Genomic DNA, 18,866 nt, shown 5'->3' with positions numbered 1-18,866 from the left:
CTACTTGTACCCTAAGTGGTATTTGGTTGCATGAATAGGAACATGTACACTGGAACTTCCTTGAAGAATTGTTTGATAGGACTAAAATCTGTGGTTTTGTGAAATAAAAAAGCAGAAAAGAAGTACAGGAATTGCAACTAATACAGCAGCATAAAATAAATTACCATGAGAAGATACAGCCAGTAATAGTAGTGTTTTATGGGATATAACACACATACCATCTTTAAAACTGTGAATTGGGAAGTTTCTGAAACCATTGAAAGGATTTCAAAACTAATTCTACAGAAAATCACTGGAATTTCTGCACTAGACTCTACAGTGAATGGGGGTTATTTTGTTCCTGAAGTTCAGGAGATCCCGTCTGCAGACAGATTGACATGTAGAAATTAACAGCAGTAATCACTCTGGTTTCAATGGAAGTTCAGCCTAATCTTTATGTAGTTTTATTCTCCCAGCTTGTGCACATGGAAGAAAGCAATTATAGCCTCGCCTTTTGAAATCTTTAATGTATTGTTTCACAAACAGACTTTGTTGCAATTTTCTGATTTTTTTTTAATATCTCATTTCTGAGATGTTAACGTTGCAATGTCAATGCATCCTGAATTCTGACGACTCTTTAAATGGAATTAACCTTTTTAACTAAAGCAGTAACATTTTCCTAGATGTGCCTCAATATGAAAATGCGTATGATCTAATGCTATGGTAGTTCCTTTTCAGAGAGTGAGCCCTCCCTTCTAGAATTCAAACCCTTCAGCAGTGGCTCCCTGGTTGGTGGATTTGTGTACCGGGGCTGCCAGTCGGAGCGGCTCTATGGAAGTTACGTGTTTGGAGACCGCAATGGGTACGTGTGTACAGCTCGCTCTAAACAGCAACGCATGGCAGGGGATTCAGTCGCTCAGCTGCCTGTGTAAAGCCACACCAACAGTCTTGTATATTGTGTCCCTTGGCCAGTTTAGCAGTGGGGCAATGCAGATTAGATTCTAGATTTGGGAATAAAATAGCACAGCTTTCTAATGAATGGTGACATACAGAACGTACCTAATCCTTGGGAAAAGGTACAGAAGTTGTAAGACAAAGAAATGCACAGATGTATCTATGAAGCTACTTGCAGCAAGTGTTTACTTATTTATCTGGACAATTAAAACCCTCTGTTCAAAATGTAATATAACTCTTTTTTTATGTGTTTGTGAATGTAGAAATTTTTTAACACTGCAACAGAGTCCTGCAACCAAACAGTGGCAAGAGAAACCCCTCTGTCTTGGCAACACTGGCTCATGTAGAGGTTTCTTTTCAGGCCCTGTCTTGGGATTTGGAGAAGATGAATTAGGTAAATACTAAAAGAGTTTTTCTTAAATTATAAGGCTTATCAGTAATTTCTGCAGCAGTATTCATAGTTATAGTAAATGTTTAAAAAGAAGGCTATCCGTCCTTCGCCAAAGCTGCTCTCACTGCTCTCAGGTACACCTCAGCAGCCTTGTTGGAAGAACTGAGAAGAGAATGTGTTGCTGGAAGGGCAAAAATCCTTATTGTGTCTCACATGCTGTGAACCTGGCACTCACTATGACACAATGTATAAAATACTTTTATTTCCACCATTACAGAATTAAAGGACAAAGATATTGCATTGAGCAGACTGACCCCTCTTCTCCCTTCCTCACCTATTTAATTTTTTTAATCAATTCTATACTATATGAAAAAAAAACTCATGATAGAATGTTCTTCACATTTTAGCATCCATTTGGGGAAAGTGCTTATATAAATTTTCAAATAGCAAATGATTCCTTTGTATATTTCAGTATTTCTTCTGAAGTTTTTTAAATTTCATTTGGCAAATACAACCAGATCACAAAAGTCATGTATTTAACATCTTAGGAAAGGAGAAGTAATTTATTGCACTGTTTTTCCTAACAGGTGAGATTTACATATTATCAAGCAGTAAAAGTATGACACAGCCTCACAGTGGAAAACTCTACAAGATCGTTGACCCAAAAAGGTGAGTATTGCACTTCTTTTTGGGATCAGCCTTTCCCTCAATAGGTCAAAAACCAGAAGGTAACTGCAGTTCTGTTCATGTGACTGAGTTATGGAGTACTGTTGTTCAATAAAAAGGAAAATTCCTGATGCAGGGGGCTCCCTAAAAGCAAATGCTCCAGCAGCAGCAAGCAGAATTGATTCACTGTCTCATAGGAAGTGAATGTAAGAACAGCAGAAGGGTAACCAGCACTAACTTCTGGGAATTTTTACACTTTGACATTGTGCTGAAAGCTGCCCACTTTCCCACCTAGATGTATATTCTTAGCATGTTTTCATAGAGAAGTTGACCTACTTAATTTGGAACCATATGGACTGGAAGAAGATGCTCCTGGTAGTTCTGAAGCCAAGTGATTTTTAAGTACCACAGAAAGTTATGCAGCACCAGTGGAAGGCAGATGCTGGAATTCTCTCCAGCACTTCTGCTTCCTCACCTGCCACTGTGATGGGACACGGCACAACAGGAGGTGCCTCCAAAGATCAGCACTGTGAGACAAAACCTGTTCTGTGTACTAAACAGCAAGTACAGAAAATAACCTGTGAGTCCTAGCCAGGGTCAGTTTGGCTGTAAGTCAGCTCTAAGGGACTCGCTCAGTCTTTCCCAAATATCTCTTCAGTCTTTCCCAAATATCTCTTCAGTCTTTCCCAAATATCTCTTCTCCAGTTGTACAGGAGATACCACCAATGGACAATAATAGAGAGGACTCATTTCTCAGTAGGTGTGAGTTGTCACTGCTCACTAATATTGAACATATCTCTTCCATACCCCTTCTATTACATATCTCTCCCTTGGTAGGCTTGGAGCACCAAGGAGGGAAATCCTCTGTCCTTGGACTCTGTGCCAGAAATACAGGGAATTCTTTAACCATTCTTAAAGAACTGCTTCCAAAAGGCTTATAAATCCCACTCAAGTGATTTATAAGACATGGAATTAATAGGATTGTTCTAATTATTGAGACTAATTTACCAGTTGTAAAATGAGGATAAATGAAAATTATCAAGCCAAAGCTCCTCAAGGCATGATCTTTGCAGAGCAGCTGGATGTATGAAAAGATTAAGGAATCTGGAAGGACTGCAAAAAGCCAGTTCCCAACATGACCCAGGGGCCCCAGCAGCAATAAGAGCTGATGACTAGCAGATAGATACTCACTTTAGCTGGAGGAATACCATGTTCTTCATGATGGATCTTGCTGCTCAATCAGACCAAGTTCTGACATGTAAAAGTTGCACATCCATCCTGCAAAAGTATCAGAAATCAACACAAAAGGAGACAGCCATCAGAAGTGAAGTTTGTTGTATAATACTTTGACCCCATCACACCCTACAAAAGCAGCTGCCTATTTGTTCAGCATCTACTTCAGTATGTTCTTCCATGGGTATCAGATACAGTCAGACTTCCATTTTTGGCTTTCCTATTAAGGGAGGAATTTATTTTCTTGTGAGACTTAAATTCTAAACATTGTTAGTGGGATAACAAGGGAATACAACAAGAAAATCATGACACTGGTTGCACCCTGTACTGTAAGTTAGAATTTCAGGGGTAGTGGACTTTCAGTGTTTTATAATTGTACTACCCCAAAACTACAACAAATAATTTGGAAGCAGATGTTACTGCAGGTTGGTGCAGTCTGTCAGTCAAGGTTATTATGTATGTTTTATTTATGCTTTCTGGTATTGAAAACATTTTTTTAGAACAAAACTTGCCATTCTTCCTAGGATTGTTTAGTCTGTTGGTGTATGGTTTTAAGTGAATTTTACACCCTAAATCCACTATTAGTATCTAATTACATGGGGCTGCCTTTTTTGACCTCAGCTTTTTGTTCTTGTTACCTCTTCCAGTAGGGTGGTCTTCAGCTGACATACCTGAAAGGCCAGACCTCCCATTGCTGCACTCATGGTTGGCTGTTTTCATGCGTGGAAAAGGGTCAAGACTGTGTTTGGTTACTGGTGAAAGTAACCAGAAAACTATAAAATACTTTTGTAAATTGGCACACAGTTGAAATTAAACAGACTGTGGCACAGGGATATAGTTTTTGGTAACACTTCTCAGAAGCACGGGATAATTTCCATTCAGGCAAAGTTTTGAGTTTTGCTGTCTTTCAATCTCACACCACTGCAGCTTTTAAGGGAAGGATAATGAGTGACTTCCACAATGGAGCATTGGAGATATATTTACCATTCCATGCTGAGTTCATACCACCCATGTAAATTCCATGGCTTTGGCAAATGTTCATGTAAAGTTTTAGTAACAAAATAATGTTATTTACAAGATAATATTCTTTTCCATGTTAATATTTTGTTGCTTCTCCTCGTGGTGTGCACCACACCAATGCAACAAATATTCACATAAACCCTACCACAATAAGCTTTGTAAAACACAAAGTAAGTATGCTACAGGTGGACTATGAGTAGGTGGTAATAATAAAATAATGAACCTATTGATTTGTCATGTCTTAGAAATTCATTACTTACTAAAAAACCCCTGTGAGAGGGGATCCCTGGCAGACCTGTTAATTTGCAAAGATAATCTTCCATGCCTGGGGCAGTGTAGAAGAACAAAATTATCATGCCCTGGAGTAGCCCCTTGCTGGAAATTAACAGTTCCAGCAAACCCAACCTTTTTCTCCTTGTGGTCATTTGTAAGCTGCTGCAAGCTTACAAAATTATTATTTTATTTTAAAAAATAAACATTACATGAAGGTGCAGGGCTTTATTTCTTTTGATCTTTTTAGAATCATAGAAACATTAAGGTTGGAAAAGACCTCCAAGATCAGCAAGTCCAACCTTTGACAGATCACCACCTTGTTAACTAAAGCAGAGCACTGAGTGCCATGTCCAGGTGTTTCTTGGACACCTCCAGGGATGGTGATTCCACCACTTCCCTGGGCAGTCCATTCCAATGCTTAAAAACCCTTTCAGTGAAAAAATACTTCCTGATGTCCAACCTGAACTTCCCCTGGCACAGCTTGAGGCCATATCCTTTTGTCTTGTGGAAAACTACTGCATAATCAAACAAAACCATGACTCCTATTTTTCTTGTCTCAAATGTAGCTTAAGACAGAAACCTATTACTTGGACGTAGAAAAAAATCAAATAAGGTGGGCAGGTTAAACATTAGGAGATCAGAAGATGAGGGTAATCCAGAGAACTCTTTGCATTAGTCTTCAACACTCAGCAATGGGAAAGTCCCATCCTACAACAATCCTTCAAGTGTAACAGAAATGAGGTGTTTAACTGAGGTGATATATGACAAATTGATGAACATGATCAACACAGAGGTTCTGAATCCCACAATTACCAAAGCAGTTTGAAATACAGAATTCCAGGTACCACAGTAAAAGTTCTGTTCAGTTCTTCCAAATACTTCATATCAATAACTAAATAGACCCCCACTGAAAGCACCGAGTGAAATAATCCTACTCTTTGTAAAAAGATTGTTATAATGATACATTGGTGCCTGAGAGCTCACAGACAATGAAGTGATTAAAAAAAAGCCCTAAGCATGTGAAGTGCTGCAAAATATAGGTATACTACATATTACAAAAAATCCCATAGAGAAATGAGTATAGCCAATAGCATATTTAGCTCTGAGGATGAAAGAGATGCGGGAAACAAAAAATTACAGGCACATAAAACCAGCATTGGGCACATTAGTTAAACTGGCAGTTGAAAGACATTTTTAAGTTAAAACTGTCTCTGAAAAATATTTCCATTGTTTGAGGATTATCAAAAAACCCATTACTACTACTTTCCAGGGATTGGAACTAGTGAGGAAATACAGGGAGAAAGACTTATGTTCTTCTCAACTAAAAGGTAGGGTTAGTCAGATATCCTGAAGGTCAATGCAAATACTAGCATTTTATAAATTGCTTTAGTGACTAAATACCAAAATCCCTTTATTTTCTAGTTTTCTACTTTCTGTTTATAACTTTTCTATCATGTTTTCTGTTTCTAAAAATACATACTAATATCAATCACAAAAGTGTTGATGAACTGGAAAGAAAAATCAACTAAGTAAATAGCAATGTAGAAAATGTATAGAGGTCAAAAGATTCCAGTTAGTCAATAACAGAGAAAATAGGAGACAAACCCATTAGAAAAGAAAAAGCAATCATTTTCCTAGCATGATGAGAGGAGAAAATTAACTGTGAAAATGAATATTTAAATAAGTAAGATTTGTTGATAGGTCCATACACTCTGTAGTTTAAACATTATCACTAGACCAAGAAGTAAGAAAATAAACTTTGTACGGTGGAAGAACAGCCATAAAGAGGCTTTGTAAGTTTTCTTTCAGAATATTTATAATTTGATCACTTTAATTTCTAAGGAAATTACAGATAAAAGGAGAGATATCCAGAGAAGAGTCTAGAAGTGACAGACAATGCAAAAGTTTTCCTTTTAAAAGATGTGCTGTGAAGTTTTAAGCGTGAAGCTTTGAGAGTTTGCCACCATCCATACAGTGGTTCCAAAGGGGATAGTGACTGTTTTCACCAGGGTGGCTCACTGAAACCAGCAGGTGATTTTTATGAAGGAGGGCAGAGCCTGAGCAAGTGTTCCTGCACACAGAAGAAGATTTCCTCTTCCTCTCCTCCTAACACCTTATAGATCTGGATTTCAATGTGTTTCATATCAGCAGCCGGAATTGCTGCTTCCCGTTGGATTGAAACTTGAACTTGATTCAAACCATCTCACTCCTCTTTCATGCCCCTCCAGAGTACATCATTCCACTTATCATCCTTTCCATCATCACCTTCCGGGGTTTCCGCTGTCGGAGAGCATTTCCAAACAGGCTGATTTCAGACACCAAGGGACAATATCTAGGCCATGCCTCATTTTGACACTGTTCAGGCTCTTTAGAAAACCATTAGTGATTTGATTTTTTAACATGAGTCAGGAGTGTTTGGTGGTATGACAGAAGAAAAGCATTTATGAAAGTGAAGCTCTGTTTGAGCCTTCAGTTCCTGTGGAAATGGAAACACACGGTTTTAGAGTAATCTGCATCAAGATACACAGTTCTGATGGTTATAGATAAACTCCAAAGCTCCTACTGGAAACTCTCTGTAGAAGGAGCCAATTTTGTTGGTGAATGCCCTCACCAACCCAGGTGGGCCATATGATTTCTTTCTGTTCAGAAAGTTACTATCCCTTAAGTCATTTGAGGGAATGGAAAGCCAGAATTAATGTCTAATTATGTTTAGTTTAGCCAGAGCATGCAAAATTCTTATCTCATTTACCTACCCACATGCAGTTACTGTTCCCACAAGAGACACTAAAGAGAAATTAGAGCTTTTGTGAATACCAGTCCAGAGAGTTTCACTTTACAGAAGTACTTCACAAAAACTCCTTTGTAACCACGGTGGAAAAACCTAAGGATTTTTTCAATCACATCACAGCTCACTGACTGCAAAAGTTTTTGTTTTGATTTTATATTTTTTCCCCTTTTCTTAAAGTCTTTCTAGCATTGGCTGTTAAGGAGTTCTCATTTTTTATCGCTTTATAAGGAAAAAAACAGATCAGTTTATCTTTTGCTTATTTTCTGGAGCCTGCAGGAAGCCTCTGCCATCCTAAAGAAAGTCACACATAATAGAGCAGCTTTAGCCCAGTAAGCCAGTCGTTCCCAATTCATCAGTCAAAGTGTTATGCAAGTGGCCCCCTAAATTGATAAATTCCCACAGTGCCTGTTGACCCAGCTGCCAAGTGCTCATGCAGCAGGTGTTGTTTTCATGACCACCCTGACAGTAATACAAACTGTTTAGCAGTTGCATTGACCTCTTAGCTATTAACATTGATACAGGCTTCGCTAGGGACTAGTTTTCAAACATGACAGAATTTCTTAAGACTAGAGGTCATGAACAAGTATACCATATAAGAATAAATTTGATATGCTGCTGAGTTTAAATCTTAAAAGCTGTGAGTTTTTTCCACATTATTCCCATGTAGTAAATCTGGAGACAAGTAACGAGCTTTTGGCATCTCTCCCAGGACTAAAGGTATACTTTTTAATTTTAGAAGCTGTACCTGAAGAGATGCTATATTTATTCTATGACAAGCAGTAAATTTGGGTTATGACAAGGAGTGAAACAAATTTCCCTTATAAAGGAAAAAAAACCTCAACAACTGATGCACAAATGTTGGTGATATACTTAAGTATCATTCTAATACCTAAATCTTATGTGCAGGTAATTGAAGCATAACATTCCATATATTTTGTATCAAGATTTCTCCTGTTTGAACATCCAGGAATTTTGTCTGCCTTTTTTTTTCCTTCGCTTTAGTAGGGAAGTAGGGATTTTTGATAATGTGTCAAAAGCCTGGTGGAGGAATTGTTTTCTGTTCAGTACCATTATTTTACTGCAGAGTTTGGCCCTCCATTTGCATTGATTTATGCACATCTGAGTTACAGACAGCACATACAGCAACTAACTCGCTCTGTGTGTTCAGTGGAGCTGCGAACAGAGATGTGCTGAAGAAAGCATGAAGTCCTGAGCTATGCCAGAATGAGTTTTAATTATTAAAGCATGTTGGACTTTTAAATGCCTCTAAACAGTAGAGGCAGCTTTCTTCTACTAGCTATGGTAAGGCAGCAAAAATTATTTTACACATTGCAGAGTCAAGAATTCCCGGCTCACTGCACACGTCAGCGAAGGGATGCAGCGAGGCCCCAGCCCCCAGTACAACTTTTCCTTCGTGTTCCATACATTTAGAGTTGTTATACAGTTTCATGAAAGCCTGTTTTAACAAGCAAGATATACTGTACTGTACTGTATATATGAACAGCTCTTTAAGATAACTAGAATTGTACAGACCATATAAATAGTCATTATCAGCTACATTTTTGGCTGACTTTCTGCGGACCAAATAGTGCTTACTGTAAGAGTAATCAAGCTGTACCCTTTAGAGTTTTATAGATTGAGGGATACAAGGACAAAAATTCTCTCTAGCCCGGAGTGTGGCTCCATCTATTCCTCTCCATTTTCCACATCAGGAGACACAGCGAAGCACTGGTTATATAAACAAAATCATGGTCCTGTCTCAGTGCAGGAGAGATCAAGTCCCAAGAGTCGGTTTCAGGACTTGCATTATCTTTGTGAGACTCTATTCAGCTCAGCCTGAACATTTCCACCTCTTCCAAGCCCTAAGAATGCAAAGTGTGAGTGTGTGGGGCAGAGGCTCTCTCTCGACACGTGTTGGTCCCAGAGCAGTGCTTGAATCCTGAGAAAGAAGTGTGGCTTTTCCCAGAGCACAGCTCGGGGAAACCAGCCATTCTCACACGCGAGGATTCCGCTGCAGCTGCATTTGTATTCCTCTTCTCCTAAGGCACCTTGCCAACCAGAATTTTTTCCATCTTTGTTTCTACTCCACCCCACCATTAATAAATATTATCCAAGGCTGATGAGTGCAAGTTCTTGATTGATGGTAGAATAAAAGGCAAGGTTATATTCACAAGTACCGAGAGTGGTAGAAAACTTTAAATCATAAAAGTGACCAGCCATGCTCAGCTGGATACAAAGAAGTGTGACTTCTGCCTTCCTAATTGCATTCAAAAAGAGCCATGTATTACAGCGCTATCACAGACAAATATTTCATATCTATTAATAAAATAAATCATTATCTTCCCAAATAAAATACCTTTGTGACTTAAGAGGTCATTCTTTGCTAAAGATATGCCACTCTTGGGAGCTCTTTCCCAAGAGATATTCCAGGAGCCTGAGGTTATGTTTCGTGCTAAACTCTGTACTGAAATTGTGCTTGAGCAAGAGAAAGAGAAGCCTCCCATTTAAAGTAACTTGAAATAAATGAGCTTTAAGTAGTGACAGGTAAAGAATGTTGCATCCTGTGCAGTTGGCCATACAGAAATAACTTCAAATGTAGATTTTTCTTCCAGATGTAGGAATTAGAAGACCGATCTTTTTACCTTAAATCTGAAAAAATCTCCACTGAAAATCATATTATTTTCTAGAACCATTTCCAAAATATCATTGCATGTGAATATTGCTTATAATTTTTTAAGCGTAGGAACTTTCTTAACCAGAACATATGTAATACAATCATTGCTCATTACAGAACTGGAATTCCTTACAGGTCAAAAAAATAATGCATTCTATTTAAAAGACAGCTGTGGAAATATGTAAACAGTAAAACTGAAAGGGTTTCAAATATGCTGCACCAAAGGTGTCAAAACATGTTTCAAAGCCCTTAAATAATACAGGACCTTCAGTCTGATTCTCAGAAATGCTTTGGAAATCAGGACTTGGTGCTGTGCTAAAGAAGCACCTACACATTCTTTCTGTCCTTAACCTCTTTGGGGAACCAGTTCTTGTGTGTGGATGTTTAAATAATCATGGTGGTAATTAAGACTGAGCAGAGAAAGTGCTATGCTGAAACAAACCACTAGGCCTGTACTCTATTGCCCTGTTTCAAGGAAAAATGCAAGAAACCCTGTAGTGAACCATTAACAAGATGCATGTCAAAATGGGAGGGGGAAATGTAAGCCCAGTCAGCTGGTGAGGGACTTAGGTGTGAGATTTTATTTTTTAAAAAATTATTTTTATCCTATCTAGTATTACTCTGAATAGCACCATTGCACACGAAAATATCTATTTAAAATCCTAGTGGAACATGGCCTTCAGATATCTTTTGATATCTTAGTAGTCACAAGTTCAGCTAGTTAATTTTATTTTCTTTAGCTTAATTTTTTTCCCTTGATGTTTCTTCTGATGTTGAAATGGGAGATAAACAAGAATACCAATTTTTTTCCCTATTTTTCTTTAGTCACCGTTTTCTACATCTCCATCATACCCATTCTTTCTCAGACCCCAAAAGATATCCTTTCCTCTGCACAGGAGTATCAGTCTAAGAATTTAATATGTAACAGAGTAATCAGTGCACAAGCTGCTATTCCAGCTATTTGCACATAATTGGGGTGTTAATACTGATGCCAGTATAAGGAACAATGTCTTATTCTATTCTATTCTATTCTATTCTATTCTATTCTATTCTATTCTATTCTATTCTATTCTATTCTATTCTATTCTCTCAGAATTTATTTTGGTTTGTTTGGATTCTAGCTGGACACTTAGCCAAGGTTTCTCTAAGCTCTCCACTGAACTATTAGAATCTTTTTCCTGCTCATTTCAGGCTTAGTATGTATGGCAGTAGTTAAGATGATTTCCTAGGGAATGAGTAATTTTGTATTTGTCACTCATTAACTTAATTTTCCATGATGCTCCTATTTCAATTACTTGATTAGATCACTTGGGAGATCCTGACATTATTTTCCAAACTTGTACCTGTGCAACCAAACCTACAGCAGAGACAAAACATGGTGCCTCTACTAGGAACCTGTAGCCTTTGGATGGTCCTATCATCCTAACCAAAACATCCAGTGTCAGAAATAATTTAAGCCATCTCAACTAGAATTTCCTTTGTGCACACATTCCACAGAATGACCTGATGGTGAATGGCTGAGTTTGGAAGGCACCTCTGGAGGGCAGCTGGTCCAACCCCCCTGCTCAAACAGGGCCTCCCACAGCCAATTTCCCACACAATTTCTGAGTATCTCCAGTGATGCAGACTCCACAACTCTCTGGGCAACCCCTGCTAGTGCTTGGTCACTCTCAGAGTGAAAAAGTCTTTCCTGATGTTCAGATGCTTAAATAAGCATCCAGAATGCACAATCCAAATGTCATTCTATGGAAATGTGGAAATAAAAAGCCAGCAGTTTAAAGCTGAATTCGTAGACAGAGGAAATACTTCTGCAAAATTATTACACATCACAATGCCATGAAACTTGTTCAGGTTACTCTTCCCCCTTTCTTAGGGGAAATCTAGATCAGCTAGAAATGAAAAAAACCCACCATCACTGCCTGCAATAAGCTGGCAGCTTTATGAAGATAAACCTTCAGCAAGCTGCTTTTGGCAGGTTCATGCTTCAAGAATTCTCAAGGAATATTGCTTAATCTTGTGGAAGATCTCTGAAGGCAGTTACATAAAATACTAGCAAATTGTACTGTATTTTCCTGTAACATATCACCTCTAGGCTTACTTCTTTTTCTGAGGAAAAGAAATCTCATTATTTTTCCCACTGATAATACTACAGCAGAGAATCAATCCTTTATTTTAAAACTCAAAATTTTTCTTCTTGATCCCGACTTTTAACTCTGTTTGGTTGGATTTTTTTCCAGGCCTTTAGTCCCTGAAGAATGCAAAAGAACAGCTCAGCCTGCACAGATACTGACATCTGAATGCTCAAGGCACTGTCGGAACGGGCACTGCACTCCCACAGGAAAATGCTGCTGTAATCAAGGCTGGGAAGGAGAGTTCTGCAGAACTGGTTTGTATACAGATCCACAGCAACAAGTGGAAAAAGTAGTGACATGTCATAATTGCCTTTTAATTATTTGCTCAGAGAAATTGTCAGTATATGTTGACCAATATATTGGCCTTCAGTTGTAAGACATTAGAAAATACTGATTTCATGAGCTGCAGGAGAACAATAAGTCTTTAGATGAATGCAACTGCTAAAACATCAATGCATTGTGAGCCAGTGCAGAATGCAATTGATAGCATAAACATGACAACAGTATTCTTGTTTTTTCCACCAAGATTTTGAGGTGCAGGTCACTACATGTCCTGTGTCTGGACATTCACCTTCCACTTGCAGTATTATCAGTGTCAGTGTCAAAGAGAGGTGACTTGTCAGGAAAGATGCTAAAGAAGAACTGCAGCTCTCCATTGCATTTTGCACTTCACTAATTTAATGCATATTTTTTAGTTTTGGCACATTCATGCTTTTGATCTGGCCAAATGAAATGGCTGCAGTTTGTCGAGGAGAATTCTCTGTACAATGTATCACGAAACAGCAAATAATCAATGCTATTGTGATCCATTATTACAGTGATTTCATCAGGTCCTATCTTGTTGCTTTAGCTTTTAAAAGTTACTTGGAAAAGTGACTGTGACTGAACTAGGGTGAGGGGTGTGCCAGCCAAGGAGATGAGCCTAGAGTGTCCCAGCTGTGCCATCGCTGTCTCGGAGGCTGTGGCTCTGTCTGAGCTGTGCCATTTTGGCCAGTGCAGCTGTCCCAGAGCCAGCCTGGGTAACAGGAGATGTTATTACAAAGATTTTATTCCTCAGCATCAGCAGAGTCCCCTGACTGGGCATATTTGGACAGCAAGTTTGACCAGATGAGAGATTAACACTGAGATGTCCATATTGTGGCAGTAGAACTCAAAGAAATAGCAAGGACTAAGGGAAAACAAGGATCCCACAATGGATCATGGACAATTCAGGTTGGAAGGGCACTTAGGAGGGCCCTGGGGAAGCAGGGTCAGCTATGAAGTCCTTATAGGCTGGAGTGTAAATTTCAGCAACCTCCAGGTTTTTAGTGATGAGCAGAAGTGACTTTGGAATGAAATGAAATTATTAAACCACTAATAAAATACCTTACTGGCAAAGACTCATGAGCTGACCATTCCCAAACCAGCAATGAAGGCAGGTTAGAGAAATGGATGAGCTCATCTGGCCAAATATCCCAACTTCAATTGTCCTCACTTTCCAGAGCTGTCCTGCATTTAGAGAATGAGGACCATTCTACACCCTTGGTCCAAGGGGAACTAAAAAGTAAAAAATGTCTCCAACATGAACATAAATAGGTCTTGAATAACCTGTTTTGTTTTAAAAATCACAGCTTTATGATAGATGATTTGATGGACATGATGAGCAAGAAAGTCACAGAAAATATTTAGACTAAGGATCTTCCTTTCCTGTATCCTACACAACAATTAATAGGGATGGTCTAAGTTGAACCTCAAGCTACTATTATAGTTTAAATAAGAAAATTTACCTTACAAGGTATGAGTTTCCTTTTCATGTAGTTAAGAAACTCTTGGATAGAATTAAGAAAATCTGCATTTCTAGAGTGTAGTATAAATATCCATAGATCCATATTAAAGTTCATTGCAATCAATAATATTAAGCAGCATAACACCTGCAGAAGAAGAAAGATATATACATTATATATATATCACAGTCCTGTGATTACCCCAGAAGAAAATAAATACTTCCACAACTAAAGTTATGTATTATTAATTTTGCTAACACTGGCTACAATTTAAAATAGGAGCTATATTTGAAAGACTGAAGCAAGCTGATTAACCTAGAATTCTATAGATAAATCGCCAGGCATCTGCTAAAGAGAGGGGAAAGCTTTGAAACTTACAAAACTGATAAAAATGGTTGAAAAAAATTTTCAACCAACTGGCTCTTTTTTCTGCAATAGGAATTCAGTTTTGTTCCCAGCATTGAGTGATTAGAGAGCCAAAGGAGTGCATTGGGTGCACTGCTCAGGTGTAGTGTGCTTTGCTAAGGCACGTGTGTAGTGCAGAACTCTGAGTATACAAAGGAGTGTGCCTGAGATTCCTAAATGAAACCTGAATATGGGAATTGGACATTTCATAAAAAATCTGTTACTTGAGTTTATCAGTCTTTCCCAGGTAACATCCTCACAGATATACGAAATTACTTCCTCCTCCTAATATTCTAAAACTTTAGAAAATATGCTTTCAACACTCGTAATATTTCATCCTTTCTACGTTGTTTGTAATTTATATGCTTTATCACTACAAGGTTAGAAAAGCTCTAAATGAATGTGTAGTGTATCTTTTGCTGGTTTGTGATGATCTAAACAAATTAGAAAATCGCTGTTTTTTTCACCCACAGCAAAATGTGACCCAGCCTGTCGACATGGAGGTGTCTGTGTAAGGCCCAATAAATGCTTGTGTAAAAAAGGCTATCTCGGCCCCCAGTGTGAACAAGTGGACAGAAACATCCGAAGAGTGACAAGGGCAGGTATTCTGGATCAGATCCTAGACATGACATCCTATTTGCTGGATCTAACCAGCTACATTGTATAGTTTCTGGGACTATTTGGAAACTCCACTTTCAGCGGGCATTTGTTTTGAATCCTGTCATTTTTGAAAGACTGTTATCCTGCAACAAACACCGGTGATTTGATTTCCTTTATTAATTTAAGTGTAATATCCACCAATGTGCAGAAAAATCCCCTGTATGTGTGTAAATATTCCTGCACGTCTCCACAGGCGTCCCGATATCCAATATGTGCACACATACACACGCAGCCGCTATCACAAATACGGTTTTGCAGAAAGTGGAATCTTTTTTAATATTTATTTCTTCATGAGAAATAGTTTACGAAGCAATTCCACTGTAAAACATATTTTTGTCAAAGGACTTTGCTGATGTCTTAATGGATTCTTTGACATCCCAGAAATCTCGTTCCTGTACCTATCTGATTATAGCAGTGAGAAAGCAGTTTCCAAACATCGCTGTATAAACTGCTGGACTTAATAAAATCCAGTTGTAACAGTTTCTAAGGTAAACTGAACTCCATCATGAGACAATATTTCAGAACTGCTTAATGCATTCCTATCTAGGCAATTCATTGTAAGACTGTAACCTTCACTTTCATCAATGTAACTCTATTACAGAATGTTATTTCTTTATCTAGCATAGATGCAAAAATCTGGTTATCGCAGCTTAATATCAAGATTGTTTCAAGTGTTTAATAATTAAATTATATTCGCATATTTCAAAACCAGTCATCCTAGAAGGTCTGCTTTTTATCATATATTTTATTTAACGATGGGCACTGGGTTCATGTTACATATTTATATTATTTTATTTTATTTTTATAATATAGACATCACCTAGATGAGACAGCTTTACCATGTCCTGTAAAATACTAAAGTTACATTTTTCACCAAGGTAATTCTGGGAAAGAGAGAGCAAACACACACTTCAATGTGTTGTGGATCTAATCTAGAAATGTACCCTTGTGTCAACTTGTGTTCATTTACAGTGGATGAGAAAAAAAAGCAAACCCCCACCAACCCTAATAAAATTGCAGCATGTGTTTCAAGTGTCCATAAAGTGATTTTCACTGTAGCAGAACAGTGCAAGAGGCAGATTCTGCCCATGCCACACTGAACGGGGTGTCCCAGGGAAAGAGCTCTCATGAGCAGGGGCTGCCTGTGCACAGTGTCACTTATACAAAACCTACAGCAGCTCTTGCCAACTGTGGTTCTAAGTGTTCCTTGGAGAGCCAAGAAAACCAAGTGTTTGTAAATGCATCAATAAATGTGGTGTACGTGCTGTAGCCAGGTTTTCTAAGGTATTAATTAATTAGATGTATCTGCAGAACTGGTGCCCCCTTATCTCCAGCTCTACTGGCAGTTTCTTTGTTCACTGCTTACCAACTATCAGATTTCCTTTGCACTACCTGCAAACTGCCTACTGCAGCTTTTACAGAATCTTGCCTAAGAAAAGAAAGCAGAGCAGCCCCAGTGTGCACATCCTGTGGTCCTTAGAAGCAGCTGCTCATGCATCATAGATTGACAACACTTTAGCCAAACAGATCTAAAAGACTTTCCCCATGTTACACTCCAGCAGTAAAATCATCTCTCCAGGGCAGCAGCATGCAACAAATTTTCCTTTATAGAAATTTGTCAGTGTTCATTTAGTGAGTATTAAATCTGAAATTACAGCATAACCAATACTTGCATTTCTGTGTCTCACACATTCCAGCTCTGAGGAACAGACAATTTGCCTTCCATATATGTTTGCCTGGGTTTCAGTGACCTCATGCCAAATGGAAATTGGTTGAGAAATCTTGGTTAAGTGCTCAGAGAACAATGGTCTGCATTAAAAAGTGCATGCATAATTTTGCACAATGTAGATTCAACTGACAGTCCATTGAAAGACATCTTGGGATTAAATGAGCATGAAGACCAAATTGCCCTCTCACCCCAGAAAAGGGTGGTCCCTTATAGTCACACGAACACTTCATTGGCTAAGCAGTGTGACCAATCTTAAAATGAACCCTGTGGTAGCATCTGTAGGTTAATAGCAGCTCTTTGTCTCCGCTGCTTTCTGCCTTTAGTCTTTTCCCTGAATTCCATCACAAAAAGTTCTACAATTAAAAAATGTCCTGACAACCATTTTTGTAAATTGACCTTAGCATCTAATCTTTCCTTATTCAACGTGGGTGACAAAAATGTGAACTTCTCATGAATGAGCCAGCTGTCTAAATCTGTCACATAGCACGGTTTTATTACACTCTTCATAGTCAGCAAGGCAAGAAAGTCGCTGAAGTATTTTAGCAACGTTGAAATATCCGACAGAGATAACATCTTTAACACTTTCTTCAATGAAATATATTTAAAAATAAACCCAACTTTAACTCTACTGTGACATGTTGTTTTCAGCAACCAGCTGGGGAGACATGATAGCTCTTTTCTCACTGCTTAGTGCCTTAAAAAATACCCCAGATGGCACCTAAATTGGAGTTCACAATAATATATACATGCCACAGTCATGCAGAGAACAGAAAACAATGATCTTGGAGTTTTAATCTTAATAATAATGAAAATTTAGTTTGCTAGTGAAATCTGAAAATAAACATCCAGTAAGAGCTAAGAATTAAATCCAGGCTTCATTCAAATCAACAGCAAAAACTCACATCGACTGTGCTGCACCCAGAAAATCACTTTCAAATTTAAGCAAAATTTAAGCAAAATTCTTCAGGTTGTTTTATTTAAAAAAAAAATCTGCTCTGAATCATTCCATAAAAACTTCAAAATTAAGGAATAATCTAAGTGAAGTTCTGAGGGAGAGAGGAGATAGTTTGTGAAACTGTTTTGATTCATTTTTATTTTTGATCATCTTTTATATTGTGTGAAAGCAGGCATGTGCATTAAGCCCACATGTTCATAGGAAGTCCCAGTGGAAAAGAAGTATTCTCATAAAAAAAAAAAAGAAAGAAAAAAATCCTAGCTGCTTATTTATCAAAAGAAATTATACTATTAAAAAGAGTGAGCAAACCCCAGGCCTAGCCACCCAAGATGCTGATATAAAAAGGGCAACTGCAGTAATTGCCCTGAGAATTGGCATACAAAAATAAAAAAAGGGTCTGTAGAAAGCCTGTTGCCAGTTAGGTCATTCTGCAGCCATTCTCACACAGCCTCCGAGAGTGTCCCAGAATAAAACTGAGCTTATAAATGAAACTAGATAAATGAGGCAATTAGATAAGGGCCTCCAGAAGGGATTTTCTGTATGTGTTCAAGTTGTCTCTGTCTCTGTGTCTCTCTCTCCTAATCTTTTATTCCATTCATTTCTTCCTTTATTCGGAGCTACTGCCTCTCTGTTCCCAACACATTGTACATCTCAGGCATTCTTTCAGCCTTTCTGCTGCTCAAGGAGAACAAACCTACCTGCTGCAAGAAACATGACTCTCCCTGATGCCTGCTAGTGTTAAACCCCTGCTTTATTATTTTGGGACAGAAAGCTCATCTTTCTCTTTTTACATGCTGCTGATCAGAAAGAAGGCATATTACTGGAATATAAGGAGAAACATCTTTACAAAGACAAAAAGATGTTATACAAAAGCAGCTCCAAATCATTTCACTCCATTTCAGAGAAACAGTAAACTCATTTTTCTACTGCGCCCCATAAGAAATACTAACTCAAAGCCTTCCCCTCTGGGAATAAATTTATTCTGTTAACAGACAGGGACTCAGATCCAAACCCTTTTTTCCTTTAAATCCTCACACATTATTCTATTTCATGCAAACAAAGTGTAAGTTAGGTATAAATAAGAATATAAATTCTGTATCACAGACAAGACACCTCTCCTTCTCCTTCTCTCTTCCTTTCACTCACTTGTCCACATTTGGTTTTGCAGCTTCTTCCTTTCTAGACCCACAGCAAACATCAGCAATCCCTGGTTGCTGCAGGTGCTAATTAATTTTGAAAGTGCC

At 38.2% G+C, this 18,866-nt stretch overlaps 2 protein-coding genes across 2 annotated transcripts in view; one reads left to right on the top strand and one right to left on the bottom strand.

Annotated features, from left to right (window-relative positions):
- The window catches only part of HHIP (hedgehog interacting protein), a 71,453-nt gene extending 53,534 nt beyond the window's left edge, over positions 1-17,919 (top strand). Inside the window, exons 9-13 of the mRNA XM_074540807.1 lie at positions 718-841; positions 1,197-1,327; positions 1,912-1,993; positions 12,216-12,364; positions 14,752-17,919. Coding sequence (XP_074396908.1) covers positions 718-841; positions 1,197-1,327; positions 1,912-1,993; positions 12,216-12,364; positions 14,752-14,945 — 680 coding nt within the window. The 3' untranslated portion in view covers positions 14,946-17,919. The remainder of the gene's footprint in view (positions 1-717; positions 842-1,196; positions 1,328-1,911; positions 1,994-12,215; positions 12,365-14,751) is intronic.
- ANAPC10 (anaphase promoting complex subunit 10) overlaps positions 3,182-18,866 on the bottom strand; it is a 103,707-nt gene continuing 88,022 nt past the window's right edge. The window contains exon 5 of the mRNA XM_074540819.1: positions 3,182-3,268. Within this exon, the coding sequence (XP_074396920.1) occupies positions 3,230-3,268 (39 nt within the window). The 3' untranslated portion in view covers positions 3,182-3,229. The remainder of the gene's footprint in view (positions 3,269-18,866) is intronic.

This window comes from Zonotrichia albicollis, chromosome 5, assembly GCF_047830755.1.
Source record: "Zonotrichia albicollis isolate bZonAlb1 chromosome 5, bZonAlb1.hap1, whole genome shotgun sequence".
NCBI lineage: Eukaryota > Metazoa > Chordata > Aves > Passeriformes > Passerellidae > Zonotrichia > Zonotrichia albicollis.
This window is presented reverse-complemented; position numbering and strand designations above follow the sequence as displayed.